The sequence below is a fragment of the Ammospiza nelsoni genome, chromosome 6, assembly GCF_027579445.1.
Source record: "Ammospiza nelsoni isolate bAmmNel1 chromosome 6, bAmmNel1.pri, whole genome shotgun sequence".
Taxonomy (NCBI): Eukaryota; Metazoa; Chordata; class Aves; order Passeriformes; family Passerellidae; genus Ammospiza; species Ammospiza nelsoni.
The window spans coordinates 42,086,915-42,107,392 of record NC_080638.1 but is presented as its reverse complement, the minus strand read 5'-3'; the positions used below and the strand labels follow the sequence as shown (position 1 = coordinate 42,107,392).

Genomic DNA, 20,478 nt, shown 5'->3' with positions numbered 1-20,478 from the left:
GATGCTATTCGTGTTACATCAGCTCCAGTTCACACTGTCAAACCCCAGCCAGAGTTGCCAAGTGTGAAACATTTCCTATGATATATGTTCAGTAGCCCTGTCAGGCTCTCCCTCAGCCTAGCTGGATTACAGCATGTACAAGATGTGCAACCTGTTAATGACTGCTGCTCACAGCCACCAGCATTGCTTCCAGTGCATGTCAGACCATGGGGCTTCCTCACCTCTTTTCAACTCACAGACCAACACTTGCAGCAAAAAGTGAGTGGCCCAGTACTGGAACCAGCAGGACACCTACATCCTTCTCCTGTATTACTTCCAAGCAGCAAGCTCCCACTGTCAGCTTGTAATAAAAAAGTCTGATCTCAGCCATTAGCAATATAACCTTGCATTTTGTACTATTGTATTTCATCCCATTTCTCCTGTATTAGCCTTCAAAATTACCTATTCCCTTGTATAGGATATCCCAGTCCTCCCCTATATTGACAATGCCTCCAGTTTTGGATAAGCAGCCAATTTGATTAGCACATCCCTTTTGGCATGCCAAGATAATTAATAAAACCTGGGCCCAGGACCAGCCTCTGGGAAACTCTCGTAATTTCTTTTAATTTCTGTACTTATCTCCATCCTAACTAATAACTCACCATGTGGCACTGTAGCAAATGGATTACTGGAGTCCAAAGCAATCAATTTGACTGCATTTAGTGGGACCTCAAACCTGGCAGCAGAATAGAGGAGATCCCAGTGTGGAAAAGCATCCAAAATTCATTTCAGAAGTGTCTGGGGAGCTCTAGAAACATCCATCCTAACCTACATAATATTCCATGGATACTTAATGTCAACAGTCAGAATTTGCATCTTACTTCAAGTCAAAATTTGCCTGACATCGTCTTGAAGCTACTAGATCTTGTTACATCTTTGTTACTCCATCAAAGAACTCTTAATTCCTCTTCCCCAAGCAAAGCACAAGCAAACAGCGAGCAGCTCACCCTTACATCTCCTCAGAGCTGCACAAAAAGGCTCACAGGGCATCCAGCACCCCCAGCTGCCTGTGGATCTTCTGTTCCACATTCCATGTCTTGGGTTAGCCGCTGTCCTGTGAGCTTGCAGTGCTCTCCCAGCCCAAGGCCCCCGAACACGCAGGTAAGGGAAGGCTCCCCGCAGCTATTGCCCAGTGTTTCCAGCTGCAGTGTTGGCTGCTGTTGCTGGACACCACCGCTCCAAGGGGCCACATGCCACCAGGGCCCCACCTCTCCCAGAGCATAAAGATCTTGCTTTATGCAAGAGGACTTGCTTCCACAGAGAGTTCTGCCCACATCCCCCTTTGCTTACAGCCTCGCAGGAGCTGTCCCTGCCCCACTTTTCCAACGCACTGCCAACCCTCGGCAGCGCTGCCAGTGCTGTGAGCGGCGGCCATGGGTTGGGGAGGCACAAAGCCGCTGGCTCAGGGGCTGCCCCTCTGCTGGCTCCAGGAGAAGGGCTGGGTGCTGGGGGCAGGATCCAGGTGATGCCAAGAGAAGAGGCTCCTGGTCTCGCTCGCTCCGCGGACCAGGAGCCCCTCTCTGGTCTCTCCGGCCCAGCCCGCGGCACTGAGGTAGGAGGCCGGTGTGGCCGTCGTGAGGGCACGCCCCGGGAGAGAGACCCGAATGGGCCCGGGTTATGAATTACAACCCCATGCACGGCCGGTGCTTTGTCTCCCGCCTGTCGGATGCCCGACGCAGCCCCTTCACCGCAGCGAGGGCCGCCGTGACCGGACACCCCCCGGAGCTCTGGCTGCCACCTGCTTTCAGGGCCCAGGGGCATCGCCCTGACCCTGCCAGCACCGCGCTCGGCCCGCGGGGCCGCCAGTCCCGCCGCAGCCCCCCGTCCGCAGCGCGGCGGCCTAACCCCTCCGCTCGGCCCCTTCCTCCCTCGGAAAGAAACTACATCAGGAAAGTATTCGGGGTATTTTTAGCGGCTTTTAATGCGATTTCGCAGCTGGAAGCGGGAGGGCCCTCCCCGCGCCGCCCGGACCACCGCGAAGGGCCCGCCCGCCGCCGCGCGAGTGCCGCCAGCAGGAGGCGCCAGCACGCCGCTGGCGGAGCGGTGGGGCGGCCCCGCGCGCCCTCCGACGTGGCCGCCCCGCGCCGAGGGGCCCGGGGTGCGCGGGGCGAGGCGGCCCCGGCGAGCGCGGGGGGCGGCGGAGGGGGGGAGAGGGGGGGAGCGGCGGGGGCTGCGCGGCTGCTGCAGCCATTAGCGCGGGGCTGGCGCGGCCGAAGGCCGGGCTTGGAGCTCCCTCCCCCGCCCGAGCCCCGTCCCGGGGACGTCATGGGAGGGAGGTATAAAATTTCAGCGTCGGGGACGGGGGAGCGGCAGTGTGCGCGGGCGGGCCGGTGTACGGACCAGGGCACGACGGTCAGCGGAACCCACGGGCGCGGCGGACGGCCCGGCGGCAGCGCTGCCGGCTGGGCGAGAAGCGCGGCGGTGCCACGCTCCCGGGCGCCAAGGGCCGGGCACCGGGCGATGTAGGGCGCGGGGCCCGGCGGGGGCATGAATGGTGCAGCGAGAGGGGCGGGCGCGGCGCTCCCCCCGCGGCGGCGGGGCGGCGCGGGCCGCTGACACGTGCGGCGGCGCGGCGCGGCGGGGCGCCCCCTGCTCCGCGGGGCGCGGGGCGGCGCATGGGGAAGGAGCGCGGCGCGGCGAGGCACGGCGCCTGCCGCTTCTCCTTGCGGAGCGCTGCCAGCTCTTCCTGGAAGTCCTGAGTCGCGCACGGCGCAGTGAGTTCATGCACCTCCTCGCCAAGCCTCAGCCTGCGGGTTCTGGGGAGGCTGCCGCCAGCACACCGCCCGGTCCCCCGCGCCCTGTCGCCGCCGCTCGGGGGTCTCTCCCGGAGGCCCCCGCCGCCGCCTCCTCACACATGAAGATGTACGTGCAAAGGGCTCTGGTGCTGCTCTCCCTGCTGAGCTTCGCTACCGTGAGCCTCTCGCTGTCGTCCTGCACCACCTTGGACCTGGACCACATCAAGAAGAAGAGGGTAGAGGCCATCCGAGGGCAGATCCTGAGCAAGCTGCGGCTCACCAGCCCGCCGGAGACCGTGGGGCCGGCCCATGTGCCCTACCAGATCCTGGCCCTCTATAACAGCACTCGGGAGCTGCTGGAGGAGATGGAGGAGGAGAAGGAAGAAAGCTGCTCTCAGGACAACACCGAGTCAGAATACTATGCCAAAGAGATTCATAAATTTGACATGATCCAGGGCCTCCCCGAACACAGTAAGTGGGGGACTCCCCCCGTGCCGGCCGGGGTGCCGCGCCCGCGGGGCAGAGTGCCCGGGATCCCGGGCGCGGGGGAGGGGCGGCCAGCCGGGGCCGAGGGGCGCCGGGCCCCCGCCGAAGGGGCCGCTTCCCCGGCGGGGCGCAGGGCGCGTCTCCGCCCGGCCGTGCTCGGTACGGAGGTGAGCGGGAGCCGCGGGGCGGGGGGCGCTCGGCACGGCGCTGGGCTTGGCCGGCAGTGGGGACGGTGGGTGGCGGGGTCCCGGAGCGGCATCCGCGCAGGCCCCGGCGGCAGCGGCGAGCTGAGCCCGTGCCTAGAGCCCTGACATAGGACGAGGCGGGGAGGGCAAGCCGTGCGGGTGGCGGGGTGAATGCTGCGCACCGGGCGAGCAGACAGCGCAGGTCTGCTGTTTGGGTGACAGCAGGTATTCGGCCTCCTCCCTGCTGAAGCTCCAGCGCCTGCCGCAGAGATACAGGCAACTGCCCAGTCCGTGCAGCACCCGCGCCCGCAGTCAGAAGGTGGAGAGGTGCTTACTGAAGAGACTGCTGCTTGGAGGATGCTGATGAAGGTGTTACTCAGATAGTGTGAGCGTTCAGAGAGTGAGCAGAAGACAACAGGGATGCAGAGCAGGTGTAAAGCAGACAGTGATGCCAAAGGGACCCCCAAGGGAACACAGGCGTTGAGGAAACATGACAGATGTTGAGCAGGTGTGAAGCAGATGATGAGCAAGGCCAGATGTGGACACTAAAGAGATTCAGGTGCAGAAGCTGAGCAGATACAAAGAGACTGAGCAGACATGAACTCAAAAGCAGATTGCAGATGCTGAGCACATGTAGACACAAGCAGTCATTTTGGTTTGTTTGGGATTCCTTAGAATTGGAAGATGCAGTCATACCACTATCCAGGGTGTTCTCCTGTGATGTTGTGCCATCCTGGGGACAAGATTTGAACACCAGCAGTTTTGGGGAGGAGCTGTGACTTGGTGGAGGCAGCCACAGAATGCAGTTACTCTGCCAGGTTTATGTTAATCTTGACATATGATGAGCTGGAATAAGCTACAATTTGGTAATGCAACAAATTTTACTTAATCTCTAGCAGACTGCATTCCATATGGTTATATGATTAGCTCTTAGCTTAGGAGACACTGAGATTCAAGGAACAGAAAGGGCAAAGGTTACCTGTATTTCAGTGGTTTTGATCTACTGAAGTGTCATTTGTGAAACTATAAACATATAATATGGGAAAACCAAGTGTCTGCAAAATAGTACAGCCACACTATGCACTATGCATTTTAGGAGGAAGGAGGTGGGGAAAACACAAAGCACAACAGTGGCAAATGAAGTTAGGGGTGTGGATTTGGCTAAAATTGAGGAGAAAGTGGAATGAAGAAACAATGCATGAAAAGGAGTGATGAGTAGGGATTGTGGCTTTGGGAAAATTCCTGTAGAAATGATCCAATCCTGTCCCATGTGCCCATAGGATACTAGGTTCAAAAAACCAAGTAGTGCTGAGACTAAATTTCTGGGAGTGGGCACAGTAGATACCACCACCCAGAGAAAGAGGGAACTTTGTAATTTAGTCCCACTGGGGGAGACTAGCTCCAGACAGATTGTGGTGGCAAGAGACATGCTCTTTTTGAAACCTGGGGAGTTTCATTGCTTACACCATGGCTGAATTTGGCCCCGCATCTTCAGAAGTGGCTGATGTTCAACTTTCCCATGACTCTGTCACTGTGCCAGGTGGTGATCTAAGAGCATGCTCTGAGCCAAAGCCAGTCTCCTGGGGGGGAAGGGGAGGACTACTCCATTGAAGGAACTGCAGTGATGATACAGACGAGTCTGAAATGTGTGCACACTCACACAAACTGTTCTAGCTCCAGACTATTAGTCAACTATTATATTGGCTCAGAGAACTCATCTTTTTCAAAGCTGCAAAGCCCAAAAGTGAGGAGAGCTGAGAAGCAAAAATAGAAGATGAGAGAGCCAAGTTCTCCATCCCTTCTCTGAGCTGATTGGTGACTCACAGAATGGTCTTTTCCCCTGTGCCTCTCAGGTACACTGCCTCAATTTAAAGGGATTTTCTTTCAGAGAATAACTTACTTTTGACCAGCCATTCACTTCAGGGATCTCATAAAAGTCATGTGATCAGATTTGACTTGGTTATGTTCAAGCTTGGGAAGCATCTGCAACAGTCCTGAAAATAGCTTTTTGCTTACCTTCCTGAGGGAAAAACAGATGCCATTTTCCAAGGCAGGTTGAGAGACAAAGCAATTAAAGTCATGGGTCACTAGGGCCAAGGATCTATTCCCCCCAAACCTGTCACCTGCAGAGTTGCAGATGGATCAACTTTTTTCTCTAAAGTTATGCAGCTTTGGCATGAAACACCTTGGTGATTCAGAGGTATAATACAGCATGAGGCAATACCTGCTCACAGCTAGCCTACCCGTCTTTCTCATCAAACTTGAACTGCACAGCCATCAGCCTTCCTGGGGCTTGCCAGAAACAACAGCTGTTTCTGCTGGAAACAGCTGCATGTGGTGAGCCTGCACCTCATGTAGAGCAGTGGTAGGAAGGTGGAAGGTCCCAAAAGAACCTGCTCTATCACATTATCCACACAAGGAGGCTGCTGGTCTCATCACTGGTGCAGTGAACAGCTCTGGGCATGACTCCACAGTAATAGCTGGGTCCAGTTGTGAGGCTGTGTCACACCAGACAGCCTGGCATGGGTGCACAGGGTGTCCAGGGTCCTGGTCTCCAGGCCTGGTTACTGCCACTGAGAGCTGTGGACTGGGAGAGCTTACAGGAATATTGCCTCCAGGCTTTGTTCTGTGCTGGTGGTGAACAGGTCTGGATTCCAGTGTGATTAACACACCTCAGCTGGGCCTGGACCAAATTCCCTGAAAAATCCCCTTGCTCCCTTTGCCTGTGACCTCGTGCAAAAAAGCACTTTGCCCCAAAGCTGTCAAGTTTCCTGGGAGTAAGACCTCTATCCTGAGCCCCGTGCTAAGAGAAACAGGCTCTAGCCTCCCAGGGCTTGGAGTGAAACACCGAACACAGCTCCATTTCTGCATCACAGAGGGCTTGTCCCCAGGGTACAAAGGGAACATGACACTTTTAGGGAAGGGAAAAGAGCTATTACTGTTTTCATTGGGAAGGTCTCCCAAGAGCAGCACCTTGATGGTGAAGTAGGTAGAAAGCAATGTGGCTCTTTCTTTCACAGAAGGTGAATTACAATAGATGTAATGTCTTATCACCATGGCTGTCTAATTTAGCCAAAAACATTAAGGAGATGATAACACATTAGGTGTCTTTCATCAGCTCTGTGCTGTAGGACCATATTTGCAGCCTCTAAAGAGATTGTCAGAAAAAGCACTGCTGTAGGAAACATACTGAGCTGGACTGACCAGTGGTCTGATGCAAAAAGGCATTTCTAATGATAATTGGGACACCCCTTACGGCCAGGCAGTCAGGTCTGAAATGAAAGGGCAGGCTGTTAACAGCACTATTAATAGGGCTAAGTGTGCAAAGCAGCTTCAGGGGCTATTGAAACACAGTATCTGCCAAGCTCTAGGACACAGAACAGTAATCAGTGTTATACTTCAGCTAGAAGATGTCTTTGGGCACTTAATGAGAACTTGGGTTTTTGCTGGGCTTTTCTGCAGCATCAAGCCTTGAATTGGTCACAGGGGTGGAGTCCCCACAGCAGGAGTATGTGTGCGGCTGGGGGTACTCCTTGTGTTGCAGGGTTCTTGGGCTGGGCTGGGCAGGCCAGCTCGTGCCTGCAGTGGAATCTGGTCTCCTGGGATGTGTGAACAGCCACCTCTTCAATAACAGCTAGAGACTTTCCTGTGTGGGAATGCTGATCTGTTCAGTAGTACTAATAACAAAACCTCCTCCAATTAAAACCCAATGTCAGCATCTGGTCATTAGCTTATTGAGTAAAATTTCAGCACCCTAAAAACACATCCTTGAAAACTGGCAGGGTCCTGCTTGCTGGATTTGTGTGTAGCGGAAGAGGAAGACCTTAATCTCCTTTGATATGAGGTGAGTGTACATCAGTGTTGCTGAAATCAGAATTTGGCATAGGAGGTGAACCTCTGCAGTCAGGTGCTGTTTCACACTATCCCATTTTCAGAAGCTGTTTCTCAGGGGAGATACTTACGGTGAGATCAAAAAAAGGGCCTGCAGGACTTCAGGAATGTAACTTGAAGGTTGTTCCAGCTAGAGCTTCTAGCCTATTTGTCAAAGACTGGAACCATGCCTGGGAACAGGTGATAGTTTTTCTTTCTGTTTCTTTCTGTTCATTTGTTTAGAAGCAACTTAAATATCAGCAGATATAAGAGCCTCCTGCTGCATTGGACAACAGTCAGAGGTCATCTGAGAGGCTCTGCAGGGCTGCAAACAAACCTGCATGTAGACATAGAGCAGGAGCTGTTGTGTCTTGTTTGCAGGAAGCTTTCACGATGTTAGAGACTTGAAGGCTAACAAGGTCAATAGGAGAGAAATGACAGCAACGACAAAGACTTCCATGAGACCAAAATGGTCCCTTTGAAGAAAGTGTTACTTGCTATTGAGGACTCTGTTTTGGACATTAAAGGTTTTACCTCCTCTCTTTTGAGGCACCTGTGAAATCGGTTTTTCTGTTCAGCAGGCACACATGGAAGCAGAAAATTGCTGTATTATTTCCTGCTCATGTGTATCTCCACAGGCCCAGTACTATTAGTGAATCCCTTCTCCAGTTCATGAGTGAGAACCAATTTTAAACCCCAGTTCTTTCAGTACACATTGGATAATCGCTGCCCTAAAGAGTCTTTGACACCTCATGCTTTGTGGTTTTTGACACTGGGTTGTTTCCACTCTAGGAGGCAATGTCAAGATTTGTAAAGTGAAGATTCTGAAGCAATGGGATCACTTTGTATGTAGCTTCATGTCTCCATCATGAGCAGAGTAACAGCATCCTAGTTGTTGGGAATAGGTCCCACTAACTGTAAGTGAGATTGTCCCATTGCCTGGACTGGGGTTGTCATTTTGGATGCAGCCAACTCATGAGTATTAGCAACATTTGATGAGCAGAGTTGGAAGACATAAAAATAAACATACTGTGGTTGATCTCCACTGATTTTTCATCTTGTAGCATTGAAGTAATGATGGCAGTAGTGGGAATGTTTGCAAAATGTTGCAATGTAGACCAAATTTGAGTGAATTCATCCTGTGTTATCTTGAGCTAGGTAGCCATGCTTCACAGGTGGCAAGACTTTTGAATGACAAGTCTCTACTGGAAAGCTCTTTCTCAAACAATACTTATTTGAGATCCTGACCCTCAGAGATGTGATTCTCAGTGTTTCTCTGGTTTTTTTTCTCCTAGATGAGTTGGGCATTTGTCCAAAAGGTGTCACCTCCAATGTGTTCCGCTTTAATGTGTCATCAGCAGAGAAGAACAGCACCAACCTATTCCGGGCTGAGTTTCGGGTGCTGCGCGTGCCCAACCCAAGCTCCAAACGCAGTGAGCAGCGCATTGAGCTCTTCCAGGTGAGTATTCTTATCACTTTCCCCAGTGTCTGAGCCCAGAATACCTTGGCTCCTTAATGGTTGTCTCAGCTGATATGTGGAAGCCCATAGAAGAGAGAAGAAATTGCATGCTGTAACCCAGGCCTCTTCCACCATATGCAGTGATACAGTCACCTTCCTTTCCTTTTACCATGTGGTGCTGCCCTTTTCCCACTTGGAAGGGGAGCCCCTCATCAGTGGAGCAGCTCTGACCCTTCTGTCACATCATGTGTAGGACCCTTGGCAGTCTTACTCCTTTGACTGTTGCAGACAGTTGGTGCTAATTCAATGGATGGAGCTCTCTGTCTTGTCATTGATTTACTAGAAAAACAGTGCTTGCTTTCAATGTTCTCTTCAGCAGTAGCTCCCCAGAAGCACAATTCAGGCCACCTGTACTTATCTGGAGTTTTTTTTGAACCTAGGGACTGACAGAATAAGGTATGGTTCAGGCTTGGAAGTGGTAATAGGCTGAACTGGACCACCTAATGATACAGCTTAACATCCAGGCAGCACATTCCCACAGACATTCTCATGTCTGTTCACTTTTCCATAAGAGTGCAGCTAAAATTGTGTTTGGGTGGCACTTCTTGAAGACTTCCTGGAATCCAGCATCAAAGGTCAGAGCAATTCTCTACCAGATGACACAACTGACTAGGAGGTGTTCTCAGAGCTTCTCCATAGGTTCAGTGGTCTGTGGGTCTGCTGGAAGGAACACCTTGAATGTGCTGTGGTTGTTTGTCTGGAAGTGGACAGAGATGTCAGAGCAGAGGCAGAGGTCTCCAAACCTGAACAGCCCTTTTGTGTTCTGACAAAAGTTGAAGAGTGTAGGACACCTGAAAATGCCACAGGAGAACTCAATAAATTGGCTTCCTGGGCAGGTGACTTGTGGCCAGATACTGCATTTACCACTGGTGGTTCTACTCTGAAATCCAGATCCATATTCCACAGCTGCATACAAAAACAAACCCATCCATTAAATGAATTGCCACATGCTTCTGCCTCTCTCTGTGTCCCTAAACAATTCTCAACTGAGAGAGGTGGGCTGCTTAGGATACAGAAATAAGCGCTGTGTAGATCTCTGGAGTTCAAGTTGGTTGTGAAGCATGTCCTTCTCACCTGACCTGGGGTATTCCTGGTGTCTCACTTGCCAAGACCAACTTTCTAAATTAGTTTTTAGCAATCTATGGGAAAAAAAAAAGACTAAAGGCTATCCCTTCCTTCTGCATGGCACTGGCTGATTTTTTCCACCACTCCTCCTGCCACAGATCCTTCGGCCAGATGAGCACATAGCGAAGCAGCGGTACCTCAGTGGCAGGAATGTGCAGACACGGGGCTCCCCTGAGTGGCTGTCCTTCGACGTCACCGAGACCGTGCGTGAGTGGCTCCTGCACAGAGGTAAGGCTCTTAGCTGCACTGTGTGCCAAGGCATCCACAGAAATGGGGATCGATGCTCACAGAAGTATCTTTCTGCTCCCCTTGTTGCAGGAGCTTGGTTCACAGAGAGGACAGGTTCTTTCAGTCTGAGAACAAGCTTTCCTCCGAGAGCCTCCTCAACGTGTGACATTTGCTATATTCCTGCCTCTTTTCCTGGAGGCCCCACCATGTAGCTCTGTGGGCTGAGTCAAAACAAGGATTTATTCCTTGGAGGAAATTCTTTACAGCTAAGCCCAGAAGGGACCCCTCTGCTTGCCTAAATGATCATAGAAAATGACAAATGCTTTGCTTACATTTTCATGTGAATTAGAGCAAATGTAGTATAGGAAAAAGCAGCAAGGATCCTGGTTTATTTAGCTGTGTACAGCTTGTCAGGTATAAATGTGAGGAAATACCAGAGGCTGACACACCTAGACAGCTGGAGGCTTTAACACTGCAGAGAACACACCTCTGCCAGTGCTGGACATCCCAACAGATAGTTACAGGGCAGTTCCCAGCAAGAACACTGACCCCATTCACAGCTGGAGCACAAGGCATCACCACTCACAGCTGGATTGGTGTACACAGATAGAAGCTAGGTGCCACTGAAGACTGGAATACAGGTACTGGCAAGCAGCTGCTCCCTGGAAGGGTAAGCTGTGAGCTTGCAGGCTCCTCCTATTTCAAGCAATCTAAGTTGTGCCCTGATAGCTGAAGCTCAGAGCTGGCACTGCAGCAAGCTCTGGGCAGGCACACTAGCTGACAAGACATCACAGAATATATATGGTGCTAGGCACCTTGTCAATGCCCCAGGAAGCCAGATGTTTTAATTCATGGCACAACATAAAAAAGGAGCTTTCATAAGAGTCTTATGTTCCTGTAGTCAGGCCCACACAGCATGACTGGTCCAGGAAGTTATTATGAAAGTAGATTTGCCTCTGGAAAGTGTGTGTGATTTAGACTGCTAGCAGTTCAATAAAACAGGAGGTTGCAGCTGCTGAGAAGAATGCTTCCAGTAAAATTACTTGTCCATATCCAACTTGCTTATTTTCAGATTTCTCCTTCAGACACTAAGCAGATGGCAGATAATAGGTACTGAGGATTGTGAAACTGATTTAAGATACCAAAAGCCAGCTCTTCAAAATACTTGTTTTCCCAGGGAAGCTCCTTGAAGCTCACAAATGGTTTTGGATGCTGAATAGCCTAAAAAATAGTAACAAGAAGCACCCTTCTTACCTCTCCAGAAAGTTCCCTTTAGCAAGAACAAGGCTTTTGGCAAAGGTGAAGCTAGTGGATTTTTCTTCCTGTTCTTCCCAAGGCAGCATCTGTTCCTCAACTCTGATAACACTCCTGACTTTGAGACCAACCCATTGTCATGGGGTTAGCACAGCTGTGTAAAACTTCCTTAAAACTTCTTTATGCCAGGAGCTGTCCCAGCTGAGAAAGACTGTTTCTCACGGAGTCATCTTCTTTGCAGAGTCCAACCTTGGCCTGGAAATTAGCATACACTGTCCTTGCCATACTTTTCAGTCCAATGGGGACATCTTGGAGAATTTGCATGAAGTCCTGGAGATCAAGTTCAAAGGTGATAAAGAGCTGGGTTAGGGGAGGTTGTTGGGGAAGGGAAAGCCTCAAGCATATAAAGAAAAAAATGAGGTCTTGATTTGTGTATTCAAGCACTTCACATTGTATAACATTTGTCTTAAAACATATCTGGGTTTGTGTGTTCATTATATGGGTATATCCACTATATACATAGGTTACAAAAAGAAGTAAGGGCAGGCTGGGTGGGTTTGCATGAGTGTCTGCAGAAAGGAGTAATTTTATATTTCAGTGTCTCTCTGGGAAATTCAACTTGATGCCTTCTCAGATTTCCACAGAGGCTCTACTCTGCAGTTAGAGTGACTGAAACACAAGGAAGTTAGGCATCCTGTGTGAGGTGGCTCAGAGAGTCAGTGGCTTGGCTGGCCTAAGAACTAGGAACCTCCTGGCTTGCAGCCCTGGGCAGCAGCCACTCGCCCCCACAGGCTCCATTTCTGAGGCTGTTCCGCAGAGTGCCAATTATCTGACATCTTCTTTAAACCATTCATCTTCCTGCCTATCCTGGGATTCAAGCCAGGAGTGAGCGGATGGATTAATGGCCCCACCAGCAGTTTGTAAATGGTAAAACAGGTGGCCCATAAGCCTCTATTTCAGGCCTGCAACAGTCAAATTTACCAGAAATAAAGGGGTCTCTGTGAGGGAAGAAGTAGACATGGTGCCTGAACCTGGTTCAAGAGCAATTGAAAGGTCTTGTTGCATTCTCCACTTCCCTGCTGATTTCTTCTTTGTGGATCCTTTTTTTCTGAAGGCATTGACAGTGAGGATGACTATGGCCGCGGGGACCTGGGCCGCCTGAAGAAGCAGAAGGACTTGCATAATCCCCACCTCATCTTGATGATGTTACCCCCACATCGACTGGAGAGCCCCGTGTTGGGAAGCCAAAGAAAGAAACGGGCCCTGGATACCAACTACTGTTTCCGGTAAGTGAGAAGGAATCCTGCTGGGACCCCTTGCCTGAGGCAGGCAGGCCTGGTGAGACTCCATGCCACCGGAAAAGGCAGAGCCCTCTAGGGGGTTGTGTTTCACCACGGTGTCACAAGGGCCACTGGCCAGCTCAGCAGAGTTGTTCTGTGCTTCTGGCAGAGCCACTGGTTCAAAGAGATCCACAAGCACCTTCCAGGAGCACAGGCTGGGTGGGATCAGCAGCAGCCCCGTGCCAGTTGCTGGAGCAGCCGGGTCCTGCCTGGCAGGGGTGGTGGGAAAGCTGCCTGCCAGCAGCAGTGCCCCTGGGCTGCCACCACTGCCTGGCTGTGCTGCTCCTGGTGCTTGGCACACGCAGCCACCACGTGCCACCAGCACTGCTGCTACGAGTCCTTCTGCTCAGGAAGCTGCAGCTCACAACTGCATGAAGGCCCCCCTTTAGATTCACTGTGCTTCACTACTGTGTTTCAGGAACCTGGAGGAGAACTGCTGCGTGCGTCCTCTGTACATTGACTTCCGACAGGACCTCGGCTGGAAATGGGTCCACGAGCCCAAGGGCTACTTTGCTAACTTTTGTTCGGGCCCTTGTCCGTACCTCCGCAGCGCAGACACCACTCACAGCACGGTACATCCACTAGATTATCCTGCCAGGGCTTGTGGCTATGATTGCCTTCCTCCCTAAGTCTGATCAATATCCAGTCTATTCAAAGCAGCATAAGCAGTTCAGATCAATATTTGTGAAAAACCTTCCAAGGAAACTGCAGAAAAAAGCCTGGGTGGTTCAGCAGGGAAAATGTGCTTGCTTTGGAGTCAGTACTGATTCTGCTTTCAGGCAAATCTTGATGAGGAAGATGCTGTTGTTTCTTAGATAAGATATGAAAGAGTAGAACTGATGGTTTTAGGGTACTTACTTGGCAGTCGCCATAGTATTAAGTGAATTGTTCACATCAAACATCAGTTCTGGTAATTACCTTCTTCCTAAATTTCTCCTGCAATTTGCACTGGACAGAGGATTTTTCTACACTCTGTGCCAGGTTGTCATGAAAAACTGTTGTGCAATGGCATGTGCCTGCCATCTGCTCCTGAAGGGGCAGCTATAGCTCAAAAGTGTAGGGAAATCCATGTCCATTTCCAGAAGTGAACACAGCCACTCAGTAGGATATGCTTTTTCACAGTATCCTTTCCAGCAGCATAAATCCTACCTGACCTACAGCAGGGAGGAGGCTACTAGACAGTGAGATTTTTGAGTGAAAACTTGGCAGAAAGCAAATGTCTTAGGTAACTTAAGCACAACCTCTCGTCAGCCTTTGGGAAGAATGCAGTCTTGAGCCTGGCTAGAGCAGAAAAAAAATAAAAGTAATAGAATAACACTGGCATGGGAGAAGTATTGAGAGAAAGAGACAGATTAAGGATCAGACAGTCCACTGCTGAAGCAGGAAAAGTCAGAGGAAAATCCTGTGTGCTTCTGCCCACAAGAGTCAAAAAGCAGCAATCCAGACAATGCAACACCTCACTAGCAAATTAACTTCAGATTTCATTTAAAAAGTTACTGGAAAAAACAGATTCAGCTGAAAAACAAATAACTAGGTAAGGATGATATTTCAGAAAAGATTCTAACATTTTTTTGACAGTCTGCATAGCAGTAAGGTTCAATGAAGCTCAAGGACTAATATCAGTGGGAACAGCTGATCTGTGGGAATGAAGAAGTGAACAGATGCTGGGCAGTAACCACAAGACAAAGCAAGGGAATTAACAGCTTTGAAAGGGTAATGGGCATGTAGCTTTACCATCTGGTTGTCCTGAGAAGCTCTCCAGAAGGTAACTGGACTGAATCAGTGTGAGAGAAAGGAGACTTTAGAATGACTCCTAATGATCTTAAAGAAGAAAGGAAATGAGCAAGCGTTAAGGTCAGTGAAGTGATCAAAGAAAACTTTAGAACAATATAGCTGCTGACAGCTTGCCAGCAACACTTAGGAAAGACATGATGAAAAGAAAACTCACCAGTCTGTTTAACTTGCTGTTGAGTAGTGGCACATGATACCCTGTGGTACAGCCAGGGCTACTTTGCTTAGGATCCCAGAGAGTTTCTACCACAACAATAGTGATTCCATGGGGCTAGATGATAGAACAGGATGTATCCTTAGCACCTCTCATCTCCAAAGACTGTAAAGTACTTCAAATGGAATGTGCCAGACCCTGTCATTTATACCAGATAAGCACTGAAGAGACCACACTAGTGCAGGTGAGATCATGCTCACTGCTGAGAAGTGGTCACCTCTGGCAAGAACTGTGGCAACTGTTCTGTAGTGGTTACATGGCTGTAGTGTAGAGTCATCTGTGGGCTGGGGCCAGCTGGGAGGAGAAATCCAGTGGGGTCCCACAGGACTGTCCTGGCTCCAGTATTACAGTGTCATGACTTGGAGGATGGAATGGAGGGGCAAAGCATCAGACAGTTCAAAGCTGGGAGGGAATTGTGGATACTTGAGAGGACTGGCATCCATCCAGTGCTATCTGGAGATGTTGGTTGAAATAAGCAGCACTGATATTCTTTCTTCTGGCTTCTTTAATAGAATCCAAGACAGCATGGCCCCAGGCTGGTTACACCCAACCTTGTTAAAAGCAAAAATTGTGACACACTGCTATACCAAATTAGAGATGAAAGGAGACAACTACTTGCACTCCTTCAACCCTTAGGCATCAGTCACAGGGAGCAAGGGTATTACCATTAGGAAAAAAAAAACCCAAAAAACTTAAGAGTCAGGCCAGGGCAGGTGAGACCATTTAGAAGCAGGCCATGATCAGGAAGTGACAGGGGAGTATTACTCATCTCAGGGAAATACCCTCTGATGAGTCTAGTACAAACACCTCAAGACTTGTTGACTTGGCAGCCCCTTCCTGTCCTCAAGTAACTTAAACATATTCCTGACCTTGTCACAACATTTCCTTTGTTCCTGCAGGTGCTGGGTTTATATAACACACTGAACCCTGAGGCATCTGCTTCGCCCTGCTGTGTTCCCCAGGACCTGGAGCCACTCACTATCTTGTACTATGTTGGGAGGACCCCCAAAGTGGAGCAGCTCTCCAACATGGTGGTGAAATCCTGCAAGTGCAGCTGAAAGGCCCCCTGGCCCACCCAAAGCCAAGGAAAAAACTGTCAGCACCCACTCTCCTGCTCCCAGGCTAACACAAAGAGAACTGGGGGTCAGAGACTGCGCATGCTGAGGGCCAAGTGCCAAACCTTGAGAGTCTGGCAGCCCTTGGGGATTTCTTCTGGAACACTCCTTGGTCGTCTTGGCAGTGTAATGTTCCTTCTAGGAAGTACTTTGGTGACACAAAGGCCACACTCTCCAAAATGGCTGGACAGTTGATGCGGAAGAAAAGGATAATGTGGAAGAACTGCAGTGTATTTGAATGCTAGGTGGTTGAGATGGGAAAGCAAGAGAATGAGAAAGCAGGTGAAAGGAAGAATGGAAAAGGGGAGATGTTTTCTATTCTTGCTTTAGCTATCTTAAGACCTCAGCCCTCCCCATTAGCCTGAAGTATTAAAGGTTTTCCCTGTAGGAGGAATTTTTGAAGGTTTCCTTAGAGAAGGAAAATGCACCAAGCAGGGAAGCTGCTAAGAGAAGTGCTCAGAGATAAACTTAAGACTTTTGTTCCTCAGAGCCGTGCTCCAGGAGTCCTGCAACTGAAACTGTGTCTGCAAAAACCTCTAAGTTCAGTTGACAGATCCTGGCTATTGGGTTCCAAATGCAAACTGCAAGGCTCCCAGTCAGCCTACCGAGGGTGGGCAAATACAAGGAAAGAGGGTGCTGAGTCCATTTTCAGTGGGACTGAAGTCTCCATTCAGCTCTTTTAGCTTCCTGGAGTTTCTAAGAGATGATTTCAGGGTCAGAGCAGGAGCATCTGTGGGTACCTGAATACTGGGCCTATTCATTTGTGATCTGACACACCCTGAGGACCTCTTGTCTGTTGTGGTTTCTGAGGTGCTTTGGGGTGTTCTGCACCTGTTCTGCATGATGACCTGAACTTGGTCTCACCTGCCAAGACTTAAAAAATAGTAATCTCAAAAACTTTGTAAAAAATAAATATTTGGGGGGTGGGGGGAGATGCTAACTTTTTCATAAGCAAGTTTTTTGTTGGAGGGTTAGATGATTTGCTGGTTTTAAACTGCTACTGCTGTGGCATACTCAGTCTAAAATTTTTACCCTTTCCAAAATGTTCCTTCAAAAGAACAGATAGAATTTAGGTCAGCAGGAAAATTCCAAAATGGAACTTTCTTATTACTCTCAAACTGTACCTGGTGTAAATGAGCCCCATTCCAACCTAGTCCTTCAGACATGTACATCACCGCTGGCATCTGCTTTTGATAGATTCATTTAAAGCTCCCCTCAAACATAAAACACTTTCAACAATACTGTTTCAATATCCAAGGCAATGCAGTTGCCACAGCTGACAAATGTCATATGTCCATTTGAAGATATATATGGTCTGCCAGTACAGACCTGTACATCCATGTATATAACACACCCTTCCTCTCATGTACTGATTTCATGCTCATAACAAAGATTACAGATGCTGCCCAGGCAAGAAATCAATGTAGTCCTTTAAATGGGCTTTTGCAGCCATAGATAGTCCCAGAGTTAAAATCTCTGGTACTGAATGCCACATGAGACTCAGAGGCTGTCTCTGACTTGCCAAAACACAGCTACTCAAAAGTCCTGTTCTAGAGACCACAGAGGTTCCTCCCTGTCTCCTCCCATTTCCTGGTCCCCAGCAACTGAGTGTAAAATGACCCTTGGCTGGTTAATCACTTGTGGCCAGGGCTCTCCACAGCCAGCTCAGAACCCAGCTCTTCCATCAAGCCCTTCACAACAGTGGCTGCTTCCATATAGCTCATGTGAGGCTGCCAAACTGTGTAAACTCAAATGTCTTAATAAACCATAAACAGCCCTTCCTGAACCATCACCAGCGGGTAGATGTTAGCAAGGGTGGGTCACTGGAGGCAGCCTGCCAACCTGCATGCCATTTTGGCCAGGGCACACATGCCCTGATAGAGGCACTACCCAGTGCTTTATCCTTTTCACCTCTGGGACTCCCTGACACGTTGATTGGTGTGATGATGAAAGCTCTGATCAGCCCTGCAGCACAACAGTATTGCTGTGCCCTGTGCACCTCTCCATGCCCAGGCTTCCCTGCCACCTGCCCAGAGAGGGAGCAAATAAATGCATTATGACTGCAGCACCACGCTGATAGACAGGCCAGAAATTTACTAGCTACAAGAGAGTGTGTGTGTGGGAGAAATTCAGATGCCTTTTGGCATAGGAATTCTCTCTGATCTCCTTTTAGGAGCAGCCTCAAGGGAGGTTTTGGTTTGCAAGCTGCAGTCTGTTCTTTGGTCATTGTTCCTCCTGAGCCCTGGGCTGGCTTCCTTGCTCATAAACAGGGAAGCAAGGAGGGGGAGCTGCAAAGGCTTGAGCTAGAACACTTGCACACTCAGAGTTCTGTGTGGCACTTGGAGCACATCAGAACCACCCAGGATTAACGCTGGCAGCCCCTTGCAATGGGACTGTATTACTAGCCCTTGTTCACTGCTGCTCCTTGGTGACAGGAAGGGGTGGCAGAAAGACCAAGCCTTTTGCCTCTTGGCAAAGGAGACAAAATGGCAATGGAAGATCGGGTGAAGAATCCTGGGGTGTCCAACCAGTATAGACACAGGTATCTCATGGGAACAATAATTTTTTAAATCAAACACATTTCAGTTACTGCTTTTCTGTTCAGCCTTCCATTTCTGTAGCAACATTTGAGAATTAGATTTGTGAGACAGGCTCTGAATTCTTAAAATGGAAGTAACTTTTCTGGGGTGTTTCAGCTGTAATTCAGCAACAAACTATACTAGCTACATGGGGCTTAGTAACAGATTGAACAGGAGTAACGCTCCTGGGTGCAAATGCACCAAAATTTTCAGGACACTTGTGTGAGAAGGCAGAGGGCAGTTACTGTGCTGTTACTAGCCAGCAAATTGAAGAAGACAATGGGAAAGAAAAAGTGGGATCTTCATTGCCAACACTGCATACAGCTCTCAACAGTTCTCTTTTGTTGTTTTCAGAAACAAACAAAAGCTGATGAAAACAATCCCAGCACAGTTTGTCTCTTTAACAAAGATCAATGGTTGGAAAGAGTGAAAAAAACCTATTCTGCAGTGCCATAAGGCAGATCCTACACAGATGATCAAACAACCATCTGTGCAGCCCGTTTCTCTGTGGCAAACTATTACAGTATGCAAAAGGCCTAGACCTGAACTTGAACACCTTGTTTTTCAGGCTGTAGTGCACTGTAGAACTCTGAGAGGAACACTGCTTCAGAAAGTACAGAACGTACATTTATACCTCAGCAAAGAATTGTCTTTGCAGACTAAACGAGTCTTTGTCCCCTGGGCTTTGAATGGGATGGGCTTTAGCAATGCCACTGCACTTACATAAAGCCCATCCCTGTTACCACTGTGTGAACTGGGATATGCTGCTTGGTGTTTCACCTTTCCATATAACCAACAGACATCAGTACCTTCAGTCAGAAAGATGGACTGTGCCCAAAAGTAATAAAAGACAAACATACCTGTCCACTCCTCTGGCAACATCACAGCTCTGTTCTGCTGGGTCCTGGGATGTCTCATATCTCTCTGCTGTGGCTATCAAATTTTCATTTTCTCAGTTCACAGATCCTTTTCTTATCTTTCTGTGCTGCTCTGAAGCTTTCCTTATCTGTGACTAGCATGTCCTCACCAGAGCAAAGATTCAGGAGGTCTGGCTCAGGTTTCTTTGTAAATGCAACCACTACAGCCATCCCATGAAGAGGATCCATTGCAGTGTCTTAGGAGGCAGATGTCTTCAATATGTTCTTAAGTCCAGTGCAGGGCAGGTTGAGTATCACAGTGACCAGAACACAACTCTAGAGACAGCTCCACTGTGCAGAAAAGGTTTTTTCCTCATTACAAGTGTTTATAGTGGCATACAAAAGAGCATCTCTGTAGTACTGGCTTGTCTTCTCTAATAGGTGATCAAAAGGCAATGAAGTCAATCATGAAAATACAGTTTTCAATACATATGGAGTCAGTGTGGTATCTACACACTTGGAAAACTATACTACTTTGTGGTCTTACTGGCTGCCTATAATTTACATTAGTTGTGGTTTAGAATAACAGCAGCAATTTGGATCTAGTGCAAGGATGTAAATATGCCTTCTTATTCTTTAAAAATAACATCTATTATTTTTTACATTCAAAATCAGTAGAAAATATTGGTCAAAAGCTGTATAAAATTCCTATGTTTAGTAAAAGAAAACCTGGACTTTCAGATCTCTGCTTTACCAGTATTTTCTTTTGCATATAGGGAATTAACTTAAATTCTGGTTAACTTCTTATGCAGTTCCAGAAGCAAAGATGGAAACAACAAACCTCAGTGTCTCTTGTCCTCTCTTGAAGAGAGGCTTCAGACACAAATGCAAGATCCTTTATCATGCAACAAGTCAACATAGAAGACATGACACAGTTTACTCATTATGAAATAGATTGTCTTAGAAATGAATTCTGGTGTATCAACAAGAAATACACCAAATGAAAACTGTTAATTAATAATTGCAATTTTCTAAATGACAGTAATGCATTTGAGATGCCACTTATAATTACAGAAAGAATATGGTACAGCACTTTGGATGTCACAGTGTGTTTCCGGGAAAGAACAACTTCCAAGATTAA

At 48.9% G+C, this 20,478-nt stretch overlaps 1 protein-coding gene across 1 annotated transcript; it reads left to right on the top strand.

Annotated features, from left to right (window-relative positions):
• The first annotated feature begins 2,695 nt into the window (after positions 1-2,695).
• Positions 2,696-20,077, top strand: TGFB3 (transforming growth factor beta 3). Its single transcript, XM_059474533.1, has 7 exons — positions 2,696-3,245; positions 8,611-8,774; positions 10,058-10,187; positions 11,683-11,790; positions 12,556-12,727; positions 13,200-13,353; positions 15,686-20,077. Exons 1-7 carry the CDS (start codon positions 2,762-2,764, stop codon positions 15,842-15,844), a joined length of 1,371 nt encoding a protein of 456 aa, XP_059330516.1. The 5' UTR covers positions 2,696-2,761; the 3' UTR covers positions 15,845-20,077.
• Positions 20,078-20,478: the final 401 nt, after the last annotated feature.